The following is a 24,322-nucleotide window of genomic DNA, read 5'->3' on the forward strand; positions in this document are numbered from 1 at the left end:
GGCACTACAGGTAAGAGGAAAAATCTGTATAACGACATCTATGGCACGTCTGTCCGTCCTGGGAGATGGATCCCTCCTCTGTCTCTCCTTGAGGTTTCTTCTTCTTTTTCCCCTGATAAAAGGTTTTTTTTAGGAGTTTTTCCCTGGCTGATGTGAGGGTCTAAGGACAGAGGGTGTCGTACCATGTACAGTCTGAAAGCCCTTTGAGGCAAATCTGAGATTTGTGATTTTGGGCTATATAAATAAAATTGACTTGACTATAATTGATTTTTGGGGTGAACTGTCCCTTTAATGTATAATCAGTGTATATTTAACACTTTAGATATCCATAATTGGATGCTTTGAAGGAATCATCTTACTTAAGCCAGACTACACCAAAGCGCTCCCATATTCTCCTGTATGGATAGAAATTTAAATTGCCTGAGAAGTCTAATTATTCTCCTGAGCCGAGAGTATGAATTTATCTCCATGAGTTCTTCACAAGCCTCTAAAAAATATAATTAAGGGCTGAGATGATGGGTTCAGCGTGATGACAGCTTGTCAGGAAGAAACAACTCTGTTAAGTGAATTAGCTGTAATTATTCTCAATGGCTGAAACGAGCAGGCAGCTTTGTACACAGACGGCGGAGGAAATTTCAGGAAACTCTGCCTGTTGTATGTCACTTGTGTTCTCATTCAAATAAAAATGTCCTCATTGGATCAAGGGATCGGTTTTATTCTCTTGAGATAGCTGAACACAGATGAAAGTCACAATAGTTGGGTTGTGCCGTGACAGCCAAACTGCCAAGTGTGCAGATGAGCCCTGGATATTTTTAGAAAGCAGTCCTCTGCTGCCTAAAGCCAACCCTGGAGTGGTTTATATGCACACCGTGTCTTTCCAGGATCAAGTGACACCGAAATGGAGGGATGAGGAATAATCCCACTGTGAAAAGTTGAATATTTAGCAGGCTTCAACTGGATGTGAAGTGCAATGGGGAAAACGGACATGTGAACTGGGTGAGCGAGTGTGTCACTGAAACTCAGTGAACTTAATTTTGTTGAGCAGTGATGTCGGATCATATTTCTCAGTAAACGCTGAATGAATTGTGTATGAATTTCATTCAAGTGTTTATCTGGCTGAGCGCTGAATTAACACTTACAAGGACAAGCGTTCACACGTTTACATCCAGACAGAATGCAGCATCACCATTTATAATGACTGATAAAATACGTCTTCTCCTGAACAAAACCCTTCATTTAAGCATGTAATGATTATGTGGTTTTCTAATAAAGTGGATCCACAATCCTAGTGTTGAACTATGAACAAGATGTCTTGTACTGTAAACATTTTATTTCAAGGTTTCTAAGACAAAATGGTGCAACATACAGCCCAGAGTTTAAGCAATCACCCGGAATAACAATTCAAAATTTGCTTAAAGATATTTTATTACTGTCAGAATTTTGAATAAATTACTCATAATCACAATACATCCTTTTGTCTTTCTTAAGGCCATAGACTGTGTATGGAAAACGCAGCTCTGTTTCCTCCCACTGTACTAAAATGAAGCCAAAGTATCCCTGATATGGGTGCTGCCATCTTGCACATTTGGAGCCAGAGTTTAGGATCCAATCCACACACCCATCTGTCCAACCAATCACAGCTGTCAATCATGACGTTACACCCCCTTCTGTCGCCCGGAATAACTAAATAAAACTAAAGTTAATAGAAAAATGAATCAGTTTGATAAGAACTAAAATGATGGATATCAATTTTAGGAAAGATTTCTTCAATGTGTACTTCGATTTATCTTTTGTTTGGCCCATCTGCTAACATGAAGAGGATGGGATTTATAACCTCCAGTATTCTTCAGTCAGCCACCACAGTGATGTAGATGTTTTGGCTTCACTTTTAGGAAGCGGCGATCATTTATCTTAATTATCCATCTATATTAAAACACATCTGAATCAGCTTAAAACAGCCTTTTTGAACACTGTGAAAAAGTGTTTAAATAAGTCTTTTTTTCTTCCTTAATTCATTTTGTCTTCTTGCTTTTTGGCTTTTTGGTCTTTGCTCCAGATTTCATGGCCTCATCCTGTGAAACAAGAGGAAAACGTTAGAGGAACAGACTAATAATTATATTACATTAGCACTCCACTTAGCGGTGCCACAGCTTTTTCCATGTTTAATACTTGAGTGCTGTTTTAAAGCTCACGACACAATTTATGACAGACACTTTTACCCGAACTCCTACTGTGCTTCCCTACCTTACTGGAACGTGGAAATTACAATGTTCTGATTGGCATGCACCCTACAGTTTTAATGTATTCAATTCAATAATTGCATCTAACCAAACATTGCATTCTTGAGTACTCTTATCAAACATCCTCCACTCATTATCACAGTGACAATCCAGGCTGCCAACATGTAGACCTCCCACACTTGAACAGCCTGTCTGGACAAACAGCAAACATAAATGATAATTCTGTTTCATACAGCAGAGTGGAAAATGTGGAACATTTTAATATGCATATTGGGCCCTCATATCTCAGGTGGTTTGCAATGAAGCAGTAAACCAGTCACTCACCATAACTTGTACCAATTACTACTCAAAAAAACTTCCTCCACTAGAGGATGGAGTTTCCCGTCCATTGGAGCCAACAGGAAGTTGCAATGTGACTATTTAAGAAGCATCTCACATGCTGCAAATTAACTGGCAGCTACTTTTCATCTTGTGATGTACTGAGGTGTAAAACTGGTGGTTCAGGTCTTGTTTACTTTTTTCTTCTAAATCCAAGTATACTGAGATTTTATATAATTTAGCATTCAGCCAGAGTGTTCTGACTCTCTCTTCTCCAGAATTATGGTCCTGTTTCCAATTTACACTTTACCTCAAAAATACAAATGACAGGACGAGGCACTGGGACAGAATTTCAGGAGCTGACTTGAAGTGTTTTGTTTCTTCCTTGGACAAAAGAAAGTTCTGGATTTCTATCAACAACAACTCTTCACAGAATAATGTGGTGTACCTCAAGGGTACCTCAATTCTGGGCCCTATTTTGTTTTCCTGTCCATGCTTCTTCTTGCCAAGAGTCTTGGCAACTTTATTCCCAGTCAAGATATTGGTTTGCCAAACCAGCAGTGTAAGTTTTTGGATGGCAATTATAGTCAAATGTCAACAACTTTAGGATTAACATTGGTTAAAAGGGCGACCATTAATTGCTATATCCGCCGTTCTTATTTAGCCATTTTCTTAGCTCACTCAGAAATTGAAGATTTATGTTGTGGAAAATGCAGGGAATTGCATGGCTCCATAAATTAGTAGAGTACTAGTTTTTAATTGTGGATATACAGCTGTAGACTTTTTACTTTTTACTGGGAAGATACAGAATGATATAAAAACTTGACCTGTCCGTTAATCATGACATTGATGTGTCCTTAAAGTTTTTAATCCGCTTAGGAGCTTTTTGGAGATTCAGTCTGCTATTTTCAAGGTTCTGAAAATCCATGCTGTTATTAATCATATCTACTGGAGATATTTATCAGGTCTCAATGATTGCGCTGCTTTCTTTGATCTGTCAGTCAAAAAGCTTTAGCCAAGCTCCAGGCAACTGAGCTGAAGCAATTTTTTTTAGAATAAATTTCAAACTTCATGAGCTGGAAACAAGCCACTCTGCACAGTTTTAGAGTCCCTGCGCTCACCAGCAGTGGCCTCTAATTTGTTGTCACACAGTCCAGGCTTAATGTCCACAGGGTAACTGAGCCTTGGCTGTCAGGATGGGATGGTAATCAAGTTCTGATTTTACAGTGAGTTGACAGGGTTTTGAAGTAAGATGTTTTTTCTAAGAGTAGGTTTGCAGTACCTTTAATCTATCTGTGGCAGTGGCTCAAAGGTCAATCATGTTATCAATGGAATAACTTTGCAGAACACAAAAACGACTTCAAAGCAGACTGGACCTAACTTCAGACTGGTGAAAGCCAACAGAGAGTGTTTGATGTCCAGAACAGACACTTCAAATAAAATGAACCAATATCACTAATGTGACAGCTACTGAGGAGTTACTGTGGAAACATAAGCCAGACGGACACTACTATTACTGTTGTCAGACCTTCATACTCATACTAGTTGTCAAAAAAGCAAAAATAAGAATGCATTTGATTTCAGATAGTTGGATGGACATCAGGGTAAAGGTCAATTAAACTACAAGATACCAGCTGTTCCCCAGCATCTGAAATCTGACAGAACAGTCAAATTTGACCGATGATATGTCAGTGGAAAATGACAGAGCAATATGTAAGTGACCCAGGGAGTGTCTCACCGTGGAGGCGGTGTATCCTTCCTCTACCAAGATGTTTCTAGCACAGTTGTTGATGTGTTTGAAGCGGTCAGGACCCAACAAAATGCCTCCGTACCACCGAGACACGACCACCATGACATTACGCACGTCTAGAATCTGTGGCAAGAGATAAACACATGGTAAATGTGAAATGGGTGTGAATTTGAGAAAGCTGGCAAGAGACGAATACAATAAATTGTGACACAACACCCTTCCCTGGCAGCCAGAAATTTCACACCAGATGAGAAACGGTGGAGGAATCTCCATTAAGTGTATCTGGCTCAGGCCATCAGCTGTCAGTCTGAATCTGACTCAACAATGAGGGGATATTTCCCTATTTGGCTGTCCTCCACAGAATTAGATGAGGAAATTAATTTCACTTTCATCTTTATATGTCATGTGTAGCTTCATAGAGTTGAGCTAAGATTAGCACAAAGACTGAAAGTTTCAAGGTTCATTTTATCATCCATAAAATCCTAGCGATTACAGCACTCCCATCGTAATCATCCATCACTGTTCATAAAAGATATAAATACCCACCAAATAACCATAAATATAAACTCAAACAATGTAAAATTATAATCCATAAAGCAATAAATGACCTGTTTAAAAGGGGAGCATTGAAACAAAAGCAAACTGTAATTAAAGCTGCTCTAATCAATGTTTTTATATTAACAATGGATCAAATAAGGATTTCTAGCCATTTTTCCTAACTTCCTTGGGCTAAGCTTATGACATGTCCTGCATTCACAGAGACAAAATAAAATTAGAATGCACATTGACCAGTTTGCTGTGGTTACTTCACTGGTTCAGTATAAAATGGTATTTGTTGTTAGTTGATATGGTGACATGTCAGTGGTGCTGTAAAGTGTGTCATTAGCTCTGGAGATGGACGGCTAACTTTTTAGCTAGCTTATCTGTGTTGGGAGCTGCCATCTGCTATACACCTGTCACTGTTGTCTCCCAGTGGTGGGGAGTGATTGAAGCGGAGCAATGGTTGCTGCCGCTGGTTGTTTGGCTCATTTCATGTAACCAGTGTTCCACGCATGGTGGAATTAGCTAACTAGCTAGCTTATACCGACATGCTTTGATCTTCATCCCGCAAAACCTCATCCCACTGAGAATGCGACTTTGGTCAAGTTGGTTTATACAGAAGTTAGTCCCCCTAACAAACACTTTGTAATGGGAAGAGTACTAATAACAATGGCTGCCACTGGCTGCATGTCTCCTGTACACCTGACATTAAACTTGTCATCAGACTTCTAATAAAAAGCCAATAAGTAAGTTCCCCAAAATGTTAGACTATCCCTTTTATATAAAGACCAGAATTTGGCTCTGCACAGCAACGCAGAAGGAAAGTGCAATGTGTCATTTGAGGGGACTTATCCCCATCTGGCTGCCGACACTATTAATCAGATCTTTTTTTTTTATTCATCACCTCACACTTCCACATTCAGAGGCAGAAAGCAAGAATCTAAATGAGGAAACGAAAAGAAAGGCTTGTGGAGAGGAATGAGATTACAGAAGAATAGATTAAGGAGAAAGCTCTTCATGTAAATTACTCAGTACGCTGAGTGTGTGACAAGTAGAAGATTAATCAGTGTGTTGCTTAGAAGGATGAGCAGGAAGAGAGCGGATGATGCTATCACTCCAGTTACAGTAGGTCAGTCAGCTGCAGGAAGTGACCTGATAGTACGTCTTTTAATCTGCTTTTATGACTACATGGTTTAAGAAAAGGAAATGTCAAAGGAAATGTATAGCTTCACAAATGTACAAATGGCCATAAATTGATTAAAAAAATAGTAATTTAAATCTGTAATAGCAGATTTCTTTGGCCACCTGGGGGCAGCACAACAAGCAGTAAACACAACAGATATCGCAATTCATGAAGTCGACTTTGCTAACGTGTTAAAAGAGGTCAAATAGATCAAAGTTAGCATTTATTTGGACGCGTTTCTGGCCAACATTCACTTTCCTTATAGCTTTGTCGTGGCTCGTTGCGAAGGTAATGTAACCTACATTAGTCAACTATAACTGGCTATACAATCAAATGTTTGACCGACAAAAAAAGAAACCGCCAGAAGAGCGATGCATATTTGAAATATAAAACTGGGTGTCTGCTAAAGTCTCATATTTAGTGTTAACAATGCCATTTTAGTTCCAAGTAATATTTGATATACAGTTAAGACAGTGAAGAGAGCAAGTTAATTCAAATTGGTTAAACAATTTTGAGCCAGTGAAAAATCTATTAGTTTTTAACGATATACAACATATATTTAATGCCACACACAGCTTTAGTTGCTAAATGTTCCACTTTGTTCAACAGCTATCATGGGAACAGGTTTTTAAGAAAGATGCATACTGCTTGACAAGTCTCCAGACATTTAAAAGAGAGTAAGTGCTTACAGTGTTTCAACATAAGTTGTTGTTTTTTTCAATTGGTAATCTGAGAAAATTGGAGCCAAGGCTGTCTGTGCAGACTGATGTGTTTTTTAAGCAGCTGTCTGTTTTGGGAGGGAACACTTAATTAGTCAAAGACAGCTTGATTCATCTGAATTCTGTGCACAGTTTCACCAAGAATCTAATGCACTGTTTCCCACTGATTTATCTCTCTAACAGGGTCACACTGGCATAGACAAATGCTGTCATCTCATAAATGAATATGAACTTTGACAAGAGTCATGGCTCTCATCTGGAGGAGCTCTGACATGACTCAGCACCTACTGGTAATGAATGTGACAGAACTACTTCAAGTCAACGCTGATTACAGGAAACTTTATTGTTTGTCACAAACCTTTCACTGGCTTTCATTCAATATTACGGGGGGAGAAAAAGTGGGTGGACAATTGCACATTTCAGTGTGATGTGGGTGAGTGTGTGAATCATAGTGCCATCTGAAAGCCAATAACAAGTGGCTCTGATAAGTGGAAAGATTAATACTTGTGGGAAATTACTATGACACTCTGGAGAGGGACAGAGTGGAAATTTACACATTATATAAATATAAGTGGTGTGAGTTACGCTCGTGAGTTCATGTCAAAGAGTAGATATATATTTTTCTCAAAAAGCACATTTAGCCAAATTAATGTTTGGCTCGGCAATGACACCATTTTCACACCATGATTCATGCTTCATAAGAGATCATGATGGTGCTGTATGACAATGGAATTAGTAAATTATAATTTATTTTATATTTATATTTAGGTGACATTAAATGTTATGAAGCATGTGACTCTAAAGCACACTGCTGTGATTTCTGGTGGTATTTTCGTGATGATGAAAGAAAACTTTTTCACACTGTCTCATTGGGCTGGAACAATTAGTCAAGTAGAAAATCAACTGGCAACAAAAAAAGTCATTCTTAGACATTTTTCACACATTTTATAAATCCTGTTTTTTTTAAATGTGAGGATTTGCTGTGTTTCACTGTTTGTGTTTCATAATGTTTAACACTTGGATCCATTCTATTAGAAAGTAGGATGGGTGAGTACACCTGTATCCATGAAAATGGGTAGGACTCAACTGCAAGTTAAGTTCTCGCCTGGAACATTCGCCAAAAAAAGTTTTCTGGCTTACTTCAGTGTTATGGGGCCCACTGATTATCCACAGCAGTGTTTCTCCTGAAACTTTAAATTGTGGTAACACCACAGATTTTTAAATCACTTTTCTCTGCTTGAGAAAAGTTATAAAAAAATAAAATAAAAAATAACTTTTAATGGATCAAAAACAATTCACAATTGTGGCTCCTCAGGCCATCTGCAGAGGCTCCCTGTGGCTGCAGCCCAAAAAATATACAAAATGAAATTTCTTTCTGATGTAGGCCCAAAGCAATTTATTTTCTTCAATTATAAAAATGTGTTGCTTATATATGACACTACATTTTATGTTCTTTTTTACATTTTAGTCATCTAAAATGTGCACCATAGGTTAACCCTCTGGAGTCCATGAAAGCACCTGCACATTACTTCTCCATGATGTGACGACATAAAAATGAAGCAACATTTAGCCTTGCCATCAGCTTCTCCCTAAAGTTCTGGCTTGAAACAACATACCAGATTTTTTTAAAAATTATATTTGGCCAAGTAAAACCGGAGATATTTTCAAATATATTTAGTATAAAAATATAGAACTAGAAATTATCCTCATATTACCTGTTATGTGTAATATTTGCAACCTGTATTCATATTTGCATCATTTAAAATTCTGTTTTGAAATATAATTTTCACGATCAGATTTTACATTTTCCTTTGTTTCTTTTGGGTTCAAAATTTTGATCAAGTAAGTCAAAGTTAGATAAAATTAATTATCAGGACACATATGTGAGGTTGCGCTGAAAAAACTGATACCAACATGGCATGGTAAAGATTTTTAGTTTTGAGTTTCCCTTTGATTCCAAATCTCCTGAGATATTTCTTTGGTTTCCCTCCTCTTATTTGCACTTGGGTCCTGGCTTCATTCTGACAAACTCATACTAATAAATGCTCATTATGACCTATTAGTATTGCTGGTAGGGTAATTTAAACTCAATAGGCTCAGTAGGTTTCATCTTCATTGGAAGGCTCAAAATAAGGTTTGCGCCTCCATTACGATATTTTTATCTTTCTTTGGCCAACAATGGCTCTTTAGTTAGTAAAGATTGCCTACCCCTGCACTACACCACCAGCAGGGAATAATACAGTACATGCACAACAAATTCTTGCACCACTGAACGTTAATTAAACTTCAGCTTTAAAAAATGTCACTATCATATGAATTTAAAGAGGCAGCAAAATGTTATGCCACCAATTTAATAGTTATTTGTTTTGTTTTCTGGATTTGAGACACAGCTCTAGTCTTGTTCATTGTCATTTACCCAGATTTGCTGTCATCCTACTGAGTAAACAATTGGAATTTAAAAAAAAACTATTTTAAAATGGAGTATCTGCTGATTAATTCCATACCTGATATGGATATGGATATAGATATATATCATCACGGCTCTGATACGCATTACAACAGCACAACCTCAAGTGTGATATTGCTTAAACAGCACACATATACTGTGTGTTTTTTGTGAGGTTTGTGTCTTGAAAAGCTTATGACAGATGAGTTACTTAACCACCACAGAAAACAAGGGATTTCGTGGAAAGCTCCTTACATAATAGTCCTAGTTTAAAACCAACAACAGGCGCCAAATTATGCAGACTGTGAAAATTAACCAGGCGGCTTCGAACAGACGCCAATTAAGCATCTAGACACCAAAAGAAAGGTAAATGTAGCCATAAAATGTGACACATACTTCTGGGTTAAATATGTGCTGTACTGATTCATTCATCAGTTCTATTTTTCCCTTTATGATAATGCAACATGTTTTGTATGCAGAAAGGGTGATCTGTTTGGGCAAGGTCAGTATTTTCTTAATGAAATGATAACCTGCAGTAAATGGAGTAATCTCCCCCCCGCGGCTGTCTCGCCATCATCTTCGCAGTCCTGCAGGAAGCTGTGCTTGTCCTCGCAGTAAATCCTACAACACACAGAACAACAGCTTGGCGTTAGGTGGGAGAGCATTGAGACATTTGGGTCAGAGACTGACACTGCAGCACCGGCAGCCTCTTCACCAGAAAGTTTTTTAAGTGCTTAAATGTCAACGGTAATGACCACCCAGGCAGAGCATGAGCGCCTCGACATCGACCTCATTAGACCACGCGGAAAAAAACTGCACACAGGCAAGCTTAAAAAAGAATCGCATACAGAAAGACAGATACACACACATCTATTCATATAATAGACAACACTATCAGAAAGCCTTCATTTTCTTATTGTGACCTTTAATTCAGTGATGTGCCCTTTAAAGAAGACAGAACAGTGATTAGCATAATGGCAGATGTACATATATCTGTGACTGACCTGTATGCATAAATATTATGAGTGGCACTAGCGATCTTCTTGTTCTCATACAGCTTCTCCAGGACCATTTTAACCTGCAACACATGACACGTGGAACAATGAGCATTACATCACTCTCGCATGCCTTTTACATCCTCTCTATTGGAAAGGAAAACTGCAGACTCAAGGGTTTTATCCTGCAATCTGCTTCGGCACATTGTTAAAAATAAATCGCTTTCAAGCTCAAACCCTGAGTGGATGTATGGCAACAGAAAGGAGTTTGAAAGTGATCCTCTGTTAGTGCGGATGACGACTTCTGGGGTCACCACGCTGTCTGGCGCCGCTGACTAATGCACAAAGCAGCATTAGTCAACTGTTTATGAGGGAAAATCACATTTCCTATAAATAAAACTGAGATTTGAATGGGTACAAATCTATTAAGCATTCAATATATCACTTAGTACAACAACACATGTTCAGAATTAAAGATTTATGCTCAGAAGAACACACCGAACCTTTTTGAACACCATCTGTGAAATGAATGCAGTGTTATACACGTATTACAAGTATTCCTCATATGTAGTGAGTAAGTTGTTTGTGGTTCAAGGCCAACAAACAGTTGGTGTGGCTCTGGAACCAGTTCTCCTGGACAAGAGATGTGTTTTTGGCAGTTGAAAAGGGATTAATTAGGCACCAGCTCCGACCTGGCCCTGGCTGGAAATGGGGTATATGGGGATTGACTTGCTTTTAGAGCAAGTGGCAACCTCCGGGTCTGAGCAGTGAGGCAAATCAGGAAGTGCCTTAAGCTGCATTCTACCGAAAATTCCAGCAGGGGGTGCTGACTAAGGTTGCAAAAGCATTTTTGGTCCATTCATTTCAATACATAATGAGAAAACTTCCCACTTGATTTATTACCTCAGAAATTATTTTTTAGGACAACACTATGGTCTCAGTTGCTAGTAAAAAATCTTCTTCAAGACAATTTGATGTTAATAGTGTAAATAATGGCCCCATTTATAAGAAAATAGAAGATAAGGAATCGTATGATTTGGGCCGTGGCTACCTTTGAATGACAGGTCACTAACAAGGCGAGGTGTCATCAGGAGAGAAGAAAAGCAATGCGTATCCACGGCAACGTGTCAATATAGTTATACATATATTTTTAAAAAAGGACGTTTACCGGTTTCGTCTCACAACTTTTTCCCTTTCACACTGTATTTTCACTTAATGACTTAACAACTTAAGGATTTAAAAAAACATTTTGTTCATTAAAAATGTCTTGTTCAGTGTTTGGTTGGATTAATAGACACTCCAAGGAGTCGCTGTTCATTTTTCTTAGGTAAGTAACGTACATTTTGTTTTTGTTTTTAGCTGGCCAAAATTAACCTTCCGGTTAATGCTCCAGGTAATGCTAACATGAATTAGTAGCAGCTTCGCTCAGTCAGGTTGCCGGTGTAGGGAGGCGTGTAGTCAGTGTTGTTACATCCCTCTCGCTCCTCCACAGTCCATTATTTATACAGCCTATGTTTTAAAGCCAGCTTTAAGTGGCCATTTGAGAAACTGAAGGTTTTTAGGACTTGCAGGTAAGCTTAATTTTGCAGTCCTCCCTATTGGGGGCATATGCAATTTCCACTTTGGACACAAAATTTTATATCATTAAGTCAAAATGAAAATTACAGTTAGTTTTTACAATTCCTTAAATATTTAACAATTTTTCATGAATGCACATTTTAAAAAATGTTTTATTTCACAATGTCTTATCTAAATATTTAATATTTAACTTTCTGGAGCTCCACACAGTTCATTACCAAATGAATAAAACTCAAAATTAAGTAAAACTCCAATTTGCTCTCATGGAAGCAGACATCTTAGTGTTTTTCTCAATAACAGCCTTGGTTAAACAGAACGCTGTTAGAATATTTCATGGGAATATGCAAATGTTTCAGTCTTTTCAGTGCTTCTGCTTTGGAGGACGGCTGCATCTGTAAATATTTTGTCTAAATAGCACTTCACAGCAGGTGGAAGCTTTTAAGACAACTCGTGTACTACAGGAGAGACACTGAGTGAGATTAGCAGCACTTTGTCAAATTGCTGCATAAATGAGCACATTTATATCTTCTCCCCTCTCAAAGACCTTCAGGAAGTAATTTCCACTGAATCTGTCATGAACTGATGTTTGCTGTTTGTCTTCATAGTTTGAGAAAAATAAATTGCTTAATATTCAAGTTAAAAAAAAATCTAATTTCTTAATCTTTTTTTTTATTAGTGTTTAGATATAGGCACCATAGGAATGAGTTTTTAAAAAATGAAGTAGGTTAGCATTTTAGCGCCCTGGGGCCTCTCAAACTCAATGAGGATTTTGAATGGGTTTTTGGTTAGATGCCTGAAATAAGGTCTTTGGTTAACACAAGCTTAAGAGATATTAGAGTTTTGTTGTACGACTTAAAATTTGTTAGTAAATACCATTCCCCAACTTGTGAATTTTGATGTTTTTACATGTCCTTGAAAAGGTGGTTGCTAACAAGTGGCTAAATGAGACTACAGTGGTTGTCGGGGATATTAAACGTCATCACGCCGGACACGGACAGGAACTCTCTCACCAGTCCACCTCACAGACTCTAGACATGTTTTTCAGTGCTCTTGCAAACTTTTATAGATTGTAGATTAGGTTAGTAAACAATTTATTAGGCTATGAATTTGCTAGCTTGTCAAACCGCTGGTTAGCTTGTGGTTAGCTTGATGTTTAATTCATGTGACCATTGTGTAGTTCGCTATAGCATAACATTAGATATTAACTTTCGTCAGCTGCATTAACGCTTCAAACATAATGAAAGAGATGTTCATTTGTGAAGATTATCCTGCTGAACAAAACGTGTACACATCAGAAACGTATGTTTGCAACAGAACTTATTTTCTGCAATGATCCAAATTCCAATGCAAATATCCCATAGGTGAAGACCCCAGGGTGATGCTACTTCCCGGGTTGGCCTTAAAAAATATGTAATTTCGTTTGCTCTCTATATCAAAATAGTAACATGTTTCACACCTGTCTGGGAGTCACTACAGGTGCTAGGTGAGGCTGGAAGGTGCTGCGTCGGTCTGTGATGGAAGTTCCGTGTTTTATAGGAGGCACCTCTTCAGCTGCAAGACAAATGCTACACATCAGAAAGATCAAGTTTATAATAAGCAGTGTTTAATGTTGAATCCAATGCAACAAAGTTCATCAAACTGTAACCAGCAGTACCGTCTGCATGATCCATGAACAGATGTGCATTTTCTGTGTTCAGCTTGAGAGTCGTGTAGTCTGGTAGGTCTTCATCATCCATTTCCTCCTCAGCCGTCATGTTCACCTTCTCTGGTTGATCCACTGGAGTAGGTCATATAAGAAACATTATATCTTGTCAAGGCTAGATACTGCTGGCCAAAACATTGTTTGTTATGCATTGGGCTAGGGCTGGGCAATAAGGCCGATTTTTTCCCCAATGTTGGTTATTTTATATCTTCATAACGATATATATCGTGATATAAATTATTCATTTGCTTGTTTAAACATACCAGTTCACAAAATTGTAATCATTTTTAAAATATAGAATAAAAAGTAATCCAGTGGGGGCGTATCCATTAATTAAAAAGTTAACCCTTCTAACCTGTGGTGTCTAATCTTAAGGAAAGCTTCTAAAGGTCTTCAAAGCTCGTCATTAAAACGACCCCGACTGAGCAACTTATTACCAAATTACCATTTCATGACCTTAACTTTGACACTAAAATGGTTTCATGACCTATAATACAGAGACAAACAATTCATAATGGATGACACTAATTATTATAGCCTGACAGATTTTGAGACTAATCAAGGTAATTATCTAATAACTTCATAATAAAAAATTGTTTAAGTTTAAAATATTTTGGGGACATTAAAAAGATTAAAAGGTCAGCTGTAAGTAATGCTCTGTTGTTAGGGGGGGAAAGAGACTCTACATATGCATATGTACTGTATGTTTTATATTTACACTCTCAAAACTAGAGTGGACCCTAAACAAACGTCATCCATTTTCCTACAGTATGTAATGTAATTGTAGTTTTTCGCATTCGTTACCCTGTGTACTAAAACCAATGAATTTGTAGCAGACCAATATCACATCTGTTGATAAAGTCAGCTCTAAATATATCTCAGGCTCCAACATAAAACAGGGTTCATACAGCTTTTTAAGAACAAAATTGAAGTACTTTTATGGTACCTAAACGACTAAGACTTTATCATTACATTCAAATAAAAAAGAAAGGCTAAATAAATTCATACAACAGCTGGGCAATGTAGGGCAAAATGTGATCATTCGCATTGGTGATGTGCAGTGTTTGGTGTTTGCCAAACATAGCTTTGCATAGGATGCTATCCACCTTGCTCTTGAAATTTCCCAGTTGTGGGACTAATAAAGGAAATCTTAATCATAATCTTAATCCTCTGGTTTGCATCAGCTGTCACACAGGTGTTTTTACTCAGGATACCTTGAAGTGCAGCCGTTGTCACCTCTCAAACTTGCTCTATCTAATGTGCACTCTTCTTATCAGCTTTTACATTTTTGCCTTTATAGTGTATGCTGTTTTCATCAGGTCGGAGCCCAGCATCTCCTCAGAGACAGCGTTGGAAAGCCAACAACAACCTTACTCACCACGCAAGTGCAACAAAAGCCCTGAGAGCAAAAAGCCACTTTATTAATGAAATCGACACAAGAAAGATGTACAGAGGAGGAAAATAAACACTCAGAGGAAAAAACTTAACTGAGGTAACGCAAAGGCTGCAAACAAACACTGGAGGACACTTTTAAAAGGTACTTTTAAATTCCCTTGAGACAGCAACCTGGCTAAAAGCATTAAAGAGAGATTTTGTTATGTTAAACTTTGTTATTATGGAAAAAAAGAGCTTTTCATAAACAGCTTCGATGGAAAGAAGTTTTTTCTTAATGCTATGCAAAGTTATTCAGGTGTCAAGAACATAAATTGGATTGATTTAAACCACTTGAATGTTCTTGAAGTGTGCACAGTTTAGCTGTATTATCTAGGAAATACAGCTATCGCAGCGGGACTTGGTATCAGTGGATATTCAATACAAGATGACTTCGATCGGGATCAGGGGCAAAAAAATAAATGATTGGCTCATCAGTGACAGGAGGATGTTCTCTGTATGATCTTGTATTGGAATGACTCGGAAAAATAAACTTCAGGTCCCATGTTCATGGAAATTAAGAATGATGTCACCCAATGAAACAGTGTGGCTTTATAATAAATAAATTAATAGATAATGGCTTTATGTTTTTTAAATTTTATGTAAAACATAAACAGACAGCTTAGTTTACGTGAAAGGAACTGAAGCGTTATCTAAACTCTCTTCAAAGCCACCAGATTCCTTGTCAAGGAGGTTAATTCAGTTCCCCCTGCAAAACCTCAAACACGACTGTCAGCTCAACTCTAACTCCAACTATACGAAACATTCCAGTCTGGCTTCTGTACCGAAATCGCTCTACTTAAAGTCACCAATGACCTCCTACTCCCCTCTGACTCCGGCTCCCTCAACATCCTCCTCCTCCTCGACCACAGCACCGCTTTCGACACCATCCTCAGGCACCTGTAATCATGCATTGGCATCACTGGCTCAGCACTCTCATGGTTCAAATCCTACCTCTCGGACAGATTTCACTACATCTCCATCAAATCCAATCTCATCCCAGCAACACATGGTGTCCCCCAAGGCTCGGTGCTTGGTCCCCTCTTGTTCATCCTTTTTCATCCTCGGTCACATCATGCGCCGTCACGGACTACAATTTCGCTGCTACGCTGATGATACCCAACTCTACCTCTCCATGAAAACCATCACCCCTGCATTCTGTCCCACCATCACTAATTGCCTCACTGACATAAAAACCTGGATGAACAGCAACTTCCTCAAACTCAACTGCAACAAATCAGAAATCATCATTGGCCCCAAATCCCACCTTCCCTCTTCACAGGACTTCTCACTCAACATTGATGGACACACAGTCACCCCCTCCCCCTGTCCAAAACCTCAGCATCACCCTGGATCCAACTCTCTCCTTCAAATCCCACATCAAGAACATTACCAAAACATCCTTCTTTCACCTGCGCAATATTGCACAGCTTCATCCTACCCTCTCTTCCTCCTCCGCTGCTGAAACACTCGTTCATGCCTTCATAACATCCAGACTGGACTATTGCAAAAGCATTCTTTACAGCCTCCCCTCCACCAACCTAAAAAAACTACAATATGTCCAAATCTCAGCTGCCTGAATGCTCACCCACTCCAGCTGAGAACACATCACACTCATCTTTCAGCACCTTCACTGGCTCCCTGTCTAGCACCGAATCCATTTTAAGATCCTGCTCATCATCTACAAAACACATAATAACCTCACTCCCCCATACCTTAGAGATCTCCTCCAACATCACTCCCCCACCTGCCACCTCAGATCTTCCGATGCCAACCTTCTGACCCCCATCACCAGGACCAAGCGCCACCCCGTTGGTGAGCCTTTTCAACTGCTGCCCCAACCCTCTGGAACTCCCTCCCTACACACATCTGCACATCCAACTTTGAGTAGTTTTAAAAGCGCCATATAAATCAAATGTATTATTATTATTATTATTATTATTATTAAAGCAGCAACATTTTTCTAAATATAGGGTAAACGTAAACTGATTTAGCCACTTCTGAGCCGGTACTCCTTTCTACTTCAACACCATCTGCTGTAGGTAATACACTGACTATGGATAAGCACTTCAAGTAGGAGTAAGAAGTAGGTATTCTTTTTCAAGAAAGGGAAAAAACAGCTTAATCTAACATAATGGAAAAAAACAACATGATCAGAGTTGAACTGGTGACAAATTTAACAAGCTTTCTGTGACAATGTGAGGCTGAATCATGTCTAATGTTTATTCTACGGACACACACACACACACACACACACACACACACACACACACACACACACAAAATTCATTAAAAGAAAGTGGGACTTCATATTTAGGTGAACAAACATGTCATCTCTCTGATGTTTTTGCTTTTTGTCTGGTCTCATTCAACCAAACTTCATCATTTTCCCCCTCACTTTTCATGTTCTCTGTTATGTTTTCTCCCTTTTCATTTCCTTTTCTGCAAAATGTGCATCTTCTGTCTTATCACTCCCTCTTCTCTTTTTCCCCCTCTGCTCCATGTCCCCATTATTTGAATGGGAATAAGCTGTCAGTCCTCCTCCTCTGAGCTTAAGTGCTGTGATCAGTTCTACTTATTATCACATGAATCACATAGAGAGGACAATTTATACCACACAACAATGGTGAGTTAATATTTTTCAGGCTTGTTGCTCAAAAGACAGCAGAGCCTGCCTCCATAATGGATACTGCTGGGCCTGGCTGTAGATAACCGAGATGGGCGCCCTGTGCGGTGACACTTGTAGAAAATCTTTAATTTGGGTATCTTTTTACACTTCAAAAGATTCTGCCAGGGTAACGAAAGGCATTAAGTAGATATCGATCTTAATTCAATGCAGTCACTCAAAGTCGGACATAAAAGAGGTTTTTAACGCCCCTACAGGCCTTTGGGCTCATCTTATCGCAGCTTTCGACCACATTAGATGGTTGTTGTACTAATGGAGGAGTGTCTTCGCAGAACTTGGATGGAAGTTGCATTTGGACAAGGCTTCAGGTCAGCACGTACATTCATCTGGATCTGTGATACAGCAATTTGTTTATAAAGTGATCTAATAATTGACCTTTTGATAAGCAGTGGGATTTATCAGAGCCAAGCTTTTAACGTGTGTGGATGTAATCTAGCTTGTTGGAAAGCTAAACATCGAAAAGATACTGTCCAGTCAGAGCTTAGCAACCGTACTAGACACGGCAGGTCTGCCAAGCTTCAGATTTCGTGAAGCGATGTGCATGCAGCTGTATAAATAAGAATTTGGAGGGTGGTCTAAGTCATAGCATTTAATAAGCTAAACAAAAATCAAGTTGCAGTTTACACACAGACTCATACAGCATATGTGGTGAAGACTTTGAATTATTCAATTAAAGGTATTAAGTGTATATCTTTGGCAAAACGTGGATGCTTCACACACAGAAAATGTATACAGTCACCACCATTTCAACGTGAGAACCTAAGACAAGTGTCACCAATTCTGTAAAGAAATATGGTCACAATCTCCCCTTCTGTTCTTGAGTTATAGTGTTCAATAAAGGCCAGAAAAGTGATTTTGCAGAACATTATGATGTCGCAGTGAAGTTGACCTTTGACCCTTTGGGTAAAAAGTGTTGCTGCGCAACTGGTACAAGTCCACAGCTGTCCATGGATGCCAAACGCAAGCAGATTTATTACTGGTGATGCCTACAACACTCATCATTGTATTTTACATGATAAAGTGGACTGGCCCTCTCTGGCAAACAGGCGAAAGAAACATTGGTACCTATTTATCTTTAAGGCCATTACCAGAAAAGTACCTCCATACTTAACAAGAATTGGTTAATTAATTGGTTTACTCTCACAGTTCCCCATATGCAGACTGAACTTGGGAAGTCAGTTTTAATGCCCTCGCGACCTGGGGGCACGCTAAAGTGCCCTCTGGAGTGGTGAAAACGAGAGGAAGTGCCTTATTGGTTGCCCTTCACACGTGCAAAAAGTGACTGGGAGCTCTCTAGGGTGCCCCTTCATAAAATAAATTATGATATGCCATCAAGAGCAAGAAACTTCGATAATGTGCCTTCATGAGTGCCCTCCTAGTGCCCGTCTGGCGCAACGGTGACTCTCTTTGGTTGCCGACGAATGGGGAATGTGAAAGAGGAGTTGTTTTCATGTGGTGTCGCTATGACGAATGGCTACATCGAGTGGTAATAAAATACGCAATAGATAACGAAGCAAAAATCGGATTAATAGTACGCCTGTACCCGTAGTAGAAAAGCGCAATTCGATGCCAAGTTAGAAAACACGATAAAGTGCCCTTGCAATAGAGAGAAAAAGAATCCCAGTGAAGAAAATTATTTGCAGTGGTTACAAAAATGTCACAGTAGGATATCAATAAAGATTCTATAATACAGTATCACCCAACTGTGAAAAATGTTATGTGAGGGTTTTGCTCTAATTTAGCTCTTAAAGTGCACAAGATTGATGCATTTTACTTGTACTAAAATGTACAAATTTTCTCCCGGGGGGGCATGCCCCCAGACCCCCCTAGATGGCTCGCTTTGATTTTTTTTATTGTCAGTACCATATCATTAACTACTTTGATCTGGAACTCCTTTCAACTTACATTTACATTTACATTTAGTCATTTAGCAGACGCTTTTATCCAAAGCGACTTACAGGAATAATAAAAGCAAACAATCAAGGTATAGTGCAGTAAGAGCTATTAGTGCAGCAATAAGTGCTAGTGACAATTCTTTGAGAATAGAATTATCGTGTGGTGCTAGGAGAGAAGATGCTCTCTGAAGAGCTGGGTCTTCAGGAGGTTTTAAAGGTAGAGAGGGACGCCCCTGCTCTGGTCGGAACTGGTAGTGTGTTCCACCAGCGGGGAACAAGAAGTGCAAAGAGTCTGGATTGCCTTGGACCAACGGAGGGTAGAGCCAGGCGCCGTTCATTGGAAGAGCACAACGGTCGTGAGGTAGCACGTTAACTTAATGCTAATCGTAATCAAGGACGAGGACTATTTCATCATACATGATGCATTATAGCTTTTTGCGCGTTGGTGGGGCCCCATGTTATGCAGAATGTGCCCTTTTTAGTTTTTCTCCCCTGCCCTTCAAACAGTGTGAGTCCACCACTGGGTCGGCCCATCAGACATCCCTTCAAACCACCAGCCAAATCAAGGAGAGGATGGAGGTGAGTTATTCTTGAGTTATTTTGTAATGTTTTTTTTTTACCTTAAAAAACGTAATCTGGTTGATTGACACGATTGGCACGTTTTGTTTGAAAGTATTTTTTTTATTTTGTTATACTAGATTCCTGAATGTATTCCTATGTTGTTTGAGTAAATGAAAACCCAATGTGGGTTTGCATTAATGAAGCAAGTTAAAAGAGTAACCTGATTTATTATTATCATTATAATAAATTATTTGATATCATTCAGATCAGTAATCTTTTCTTTTCATATTTCTTTTTATAGAAAAAAATCATCCCTCATTTATCTATCCAACTTCTGACTATTTAAACTGCATTCGTGTTCAATAAGCTGTTGGAACTTGATCCTGGATCCAGTTTTCAAATGTGCACCACATCAAATGTTCTGTAACCAATGTCACCACAAACAGTGTAGCTTCTTCATCTACTTACCAAGTATTACAAGTACACGTTAACAAATATCTTTTCTATAACAGGTATTTTCCATCCAGTGAGACAGTGGTGGAATGTAACTAAGTACATTTACTCAAGTACAATTTTGAGGTGCTTTTGAGGCGATTCTCCAGTTACAAGCCTGATTCCTTCTTACCTCTTGGCCATGGACTGCCCATATACTGTATGATTTTAAGTTAATTAGTAAACAGCCAAAATAAGAACTTTTATTTTCTGATGTTTGTGCTGAGTGCAAATAACTTTGAGGTCCTAAACTTCTTCCACCTCTGCAGTGAGAAGCCTGGTTTTGTTTCCCAAACCACTGTGAATTTTAAGTGGTAAAATAATTATCATTGCAAACTGCATTTGTGTCATATGAGAATGGAAAGCTTTTTTTGGCCTTAGGAGGGCGATAAAAATTCCTGCTCCCGCTGCGTTTTGAAATATCTCTACTGGGCTGACAAATGTTCATTAAATTTAATTTCAAGTCATTACGATTTGCTTGAGGGGGTGTGTCCCTCAGGCAATAAATTTCATTTTTCACAACTCACCCGTGTCTGAGCTTTGGGATGTCTCCACAAGGAATTCTCGAATCTTCTCCACCCACAGGTAGAGGATGCTCTCGCCCACATGCTCCCTGATGAAATTGAAATAAATACACATGAGATTCTCTAAGAGAGACACAGACAACAGTAAAAACTGCACTGTGGAAACAATCATGAAAAGCTTTTGTTGTGGCTAATATCACCCTAAAGTGCCTCCTTGTGAAGTCAGAAATCATAAGAAGCACTCACACATAGAGGTCTTCCAGGCTGTTTGCCAATTTGGTCCTCTCTGGGCCTCGCAACCACGCTGCACTACAAAAGCAGAGAGCAAACAGAGGGTTATTGAGTGGAACGCCGAGTGGGTTTTTGAGTGGGATGTTGATGTTCTATCAATTCAGCCGATCTCCGCAAGATTAAATTTGAAAGGCAAATAGACTCACTTGATCTGGTAGATGGGCGGGGCGGCGCTTGGATAATCAGGTGGGAGGATTATCTGATCAATGAACAAAATGCAGTGATAATAAAAAAAACTTGATTACAAACAAATGTCTTGATTAAAATGTCACTTATTTTTCCCTACCTGCAAACACGCTGTCAGTTTTGGCTCCTCCAAGTCATTGGTTATTTTGATGCAAAATATTCTGGATGCTTCATCTACGACACACCACTCGTCCCCGTAGATGGAAGAAAGAGCCTCGACCTCTTCAATCTGAACGGGAAGAAACAATAACAAAGCACAAACATCAGTCATATGTGTCTGTTGACAGGAAGTATGAATCATCCAAAAAGTAATTTCAGCACATGGACCAGTGATGTCCCGAAGGCTTCAAAACAAGTTATATTTTCAATGCGTGATCAAAATCCAACTGCACCAACATATTAAAAGTCTCAGTTTAATAACAGAACTTAACTTTGATTCTCTGAAAGAATAAATATGTGAAAAACCCAGTCACTTAAAGTAGTGGATCCCAACCATTTTCCTTAACCCTCCTGTTATGTTGCGGGTCAAATTGACCCATTTCAAAGTTAAAAAAAAAAAGTTAAAAAGTATTTTTCATCAAAAGATTAAAAAAAAAAGTAAAATAAAAATTGTAAAAAAATCAGCATCATGTAAAAAACATTGTATATTTTATATGGTAGGTCTTTCCAGTGTACATAAAAAAAAAGTTTTAACATGCATTTTTTAAAATGAAAAACAAGTAAATTCTCCTCATTGAACCAGGATCTGCGTTTGATAAAGAACACCATTGCACTAAATATCGATTAAGATGGTTAGTAATAGAGTTATTAATGAATTATAAACAATGTTTATTTGGATTTTTTGGTTTCTGACACTTGGATAATTAAACATGCCCTGGGTCAAATTGACCCATGAACATTATTGCTGTACCTGATAAACGAACATAACAGGAGGGTTAAGGGACTCCTTTTCTACCATCCCCAAACTGACAGACAGCCCCTAACTAAGTTACATATTTTAAATTTCATATTATATTCAATGCAACACTAACAGTACTTTTAAACTATTCAAGTAACAATTACCCAAACTGAATGCCACAACTGCAGAAAGTTTGTGGAAAAAAAACAATTTGGGTGAAATTTCAGCAAATAATTTCCTGTAATTATTGCATCACAGGTGAGATTTCTTGCTTTTTGTTCTAAACTTTTAATCAACTATCTGTATTATATGTATACTTCTTTTTGACAAATTCAGTGTTTTCTTCTTTGATGCTTCGACATTGTTCTCTTAGCTCTTTGGTTGTTTTAATTGCATGCTTTTCTAATGCAAGACAAAGCTATTTGTCAGAAAGGGAAGGCTCTTTGTAAATACCTGGTCCATATAATGCCCTTATCCTGTGGAATTTTCCAAAAAGTGAATTTAAAATAGTTATCCAAACTTTGAAAATAACTGATAATTAGCAGGGTCACAGCTCACTAATCCACATGTTATATCTTGTTTCTTTAAATCTGTACAGAAACTGAGAGGTAAACACATTTTTAAAATGCCATCTTGTAGGTGGTTGTGTAGGATGAATATTGTTTTGTCCAGGAGCAGTACAACTTAGAGGCATATATTGGCAGAAATGGGGGGGGGGGAACAGAACAAAAAGTAGCCCAGAACAGAATAACCAAACACTGAGGGTCTTTCACATGCATTTATACAAACTGCTCCTTTAAATGAGTTAATTAGTCAATTTTAGATATAAATTTATAAAACACTTCAAACTCTTTTGATTTTTTCCCCCCTCCAGAATCTGCAAAGGCCTCAAACCACCAGGATTAAAACGATTCTATCTGATGCATAATAAAGAAGGTTTTGGGGTCATTTGCACCAACAAACAACCTTCTGTTTTTCAAAGATCAGCAGATATTAATTTGCTGGAAAATCAGGTGCTTGGCTCTGTGACTAAAAGCAAAGGCAATATATGTGGCACTACAATTAAGGTACACTGGGTAACAATAAGCCCTGTTGTCAGACATAAAAGTGCACACTCAATTATGCATGCCTGTAATGGTGTTAATTTGTGTCCATCTTTTGTTTGATTTCATGCTGTTTTGGCTGACTGTGTTGATGTGAAGCCTGTGTGAACCGTGCAGCACCTGCTGAGCTTCAAACATCTCATGCTGATGTGTTAATGAAGCCAGACACCTTGGGAGCAACAGTGTGTGTGTTCCTCTCTATTTTATAGTTTGAGTCGCTCATTTTAAAAGTGTGAGCTGCCGGGATTTGATATTTGAGCTCAATATTAAAACTAATTTTAACTGTTGGACCTCTGGTTCACCTGCAAATTACTATTGGGCTTCTATACGCTCTCTGCAGGCCACACCAAAATACTACAACAAATACAGTCATTGAACGCAACTTGCCAAGTTGTCTTAACTTCATCAGAGCGGTTTTTTAACGCAAAGATATCTTACTTGAGCCTGAAGATCTCCTTCATTTCCCGGATTTATGATGTCGGCCATTAGATTTAGTGTCTGCTATTTAAAATAAGTCGCTCAAAAAACAGATTGCATACAGTTAAAGGCACATAAAGTCCATGTTGAGATCCAGCATGCATGTGTGTAAACAGCTTCCAGGGCAAAAGCTGATTGGGAGCGTTTGGTTTGACTTCCGGTGTCTTCACTCAACAAAGTATAAAGCTTTACGACAACAGACAAAGCGCAACGAGCAAAACAATTGCTTTATTAATCAACCACTGTTAATCGCTCGTAGTTTGATAAATAACATGCACCCTGTATGCCATTGAAATATTGTTTTAGC

General features: G+C 38.5%; 1 protein-coding gene across 1 annotated transcript; it reads right to left on the reverse strand.

The window, feature by feature from the left end:
- Positions 1-1,199: 1,199 nt before the first annotated feature.
- Positions 1,200-24,126, reverse strand: impact (impact RWD domain protein). Its single transcript, XM_059340462.1, has 11 exons — positions 23,977-24,126; positions 21,638-21,766; positions 21,498-21,550; positions 21,307-21,369; positions 21,064-21,149; positions 13,424-13,546; positions 13,226-13,320; positions 10,201-10,274; positions 9,727-9,817; positions 4,297-4,431; positions 1,200-2,072 (listed from the first exon to the last, which is right to left on the reverse strand). Exons 1-11 carry the CDS (start codon positions 24,022-24,024, stop codon positions 2,013-2,015), a joined length of 957 nt encoding a protein of 318 aa, XP_059196445.1. The 5' UTR covers positions 24,025-24,126; the 3' UTR covers positions 1,200-2,012.
- Positions 24,127-24,322: the final 196 nt, after the last annotated feature.

Source organism: Centropristis striata, chromosome 9, assembly GCF_030273125.1.
Source record: "Centropristis striata isolate RG_2023a ecotype Rhode Island chromosome 9, C.striata_1.0, whole genome shotgun sequence".
NCBI classification, from domain to species: domain Eukaryota; kingdom Metazoa; phylum Chordata; class Actinopteri; order Perciformes; family Serranidae; genus Centropristis; species Centropristis striata.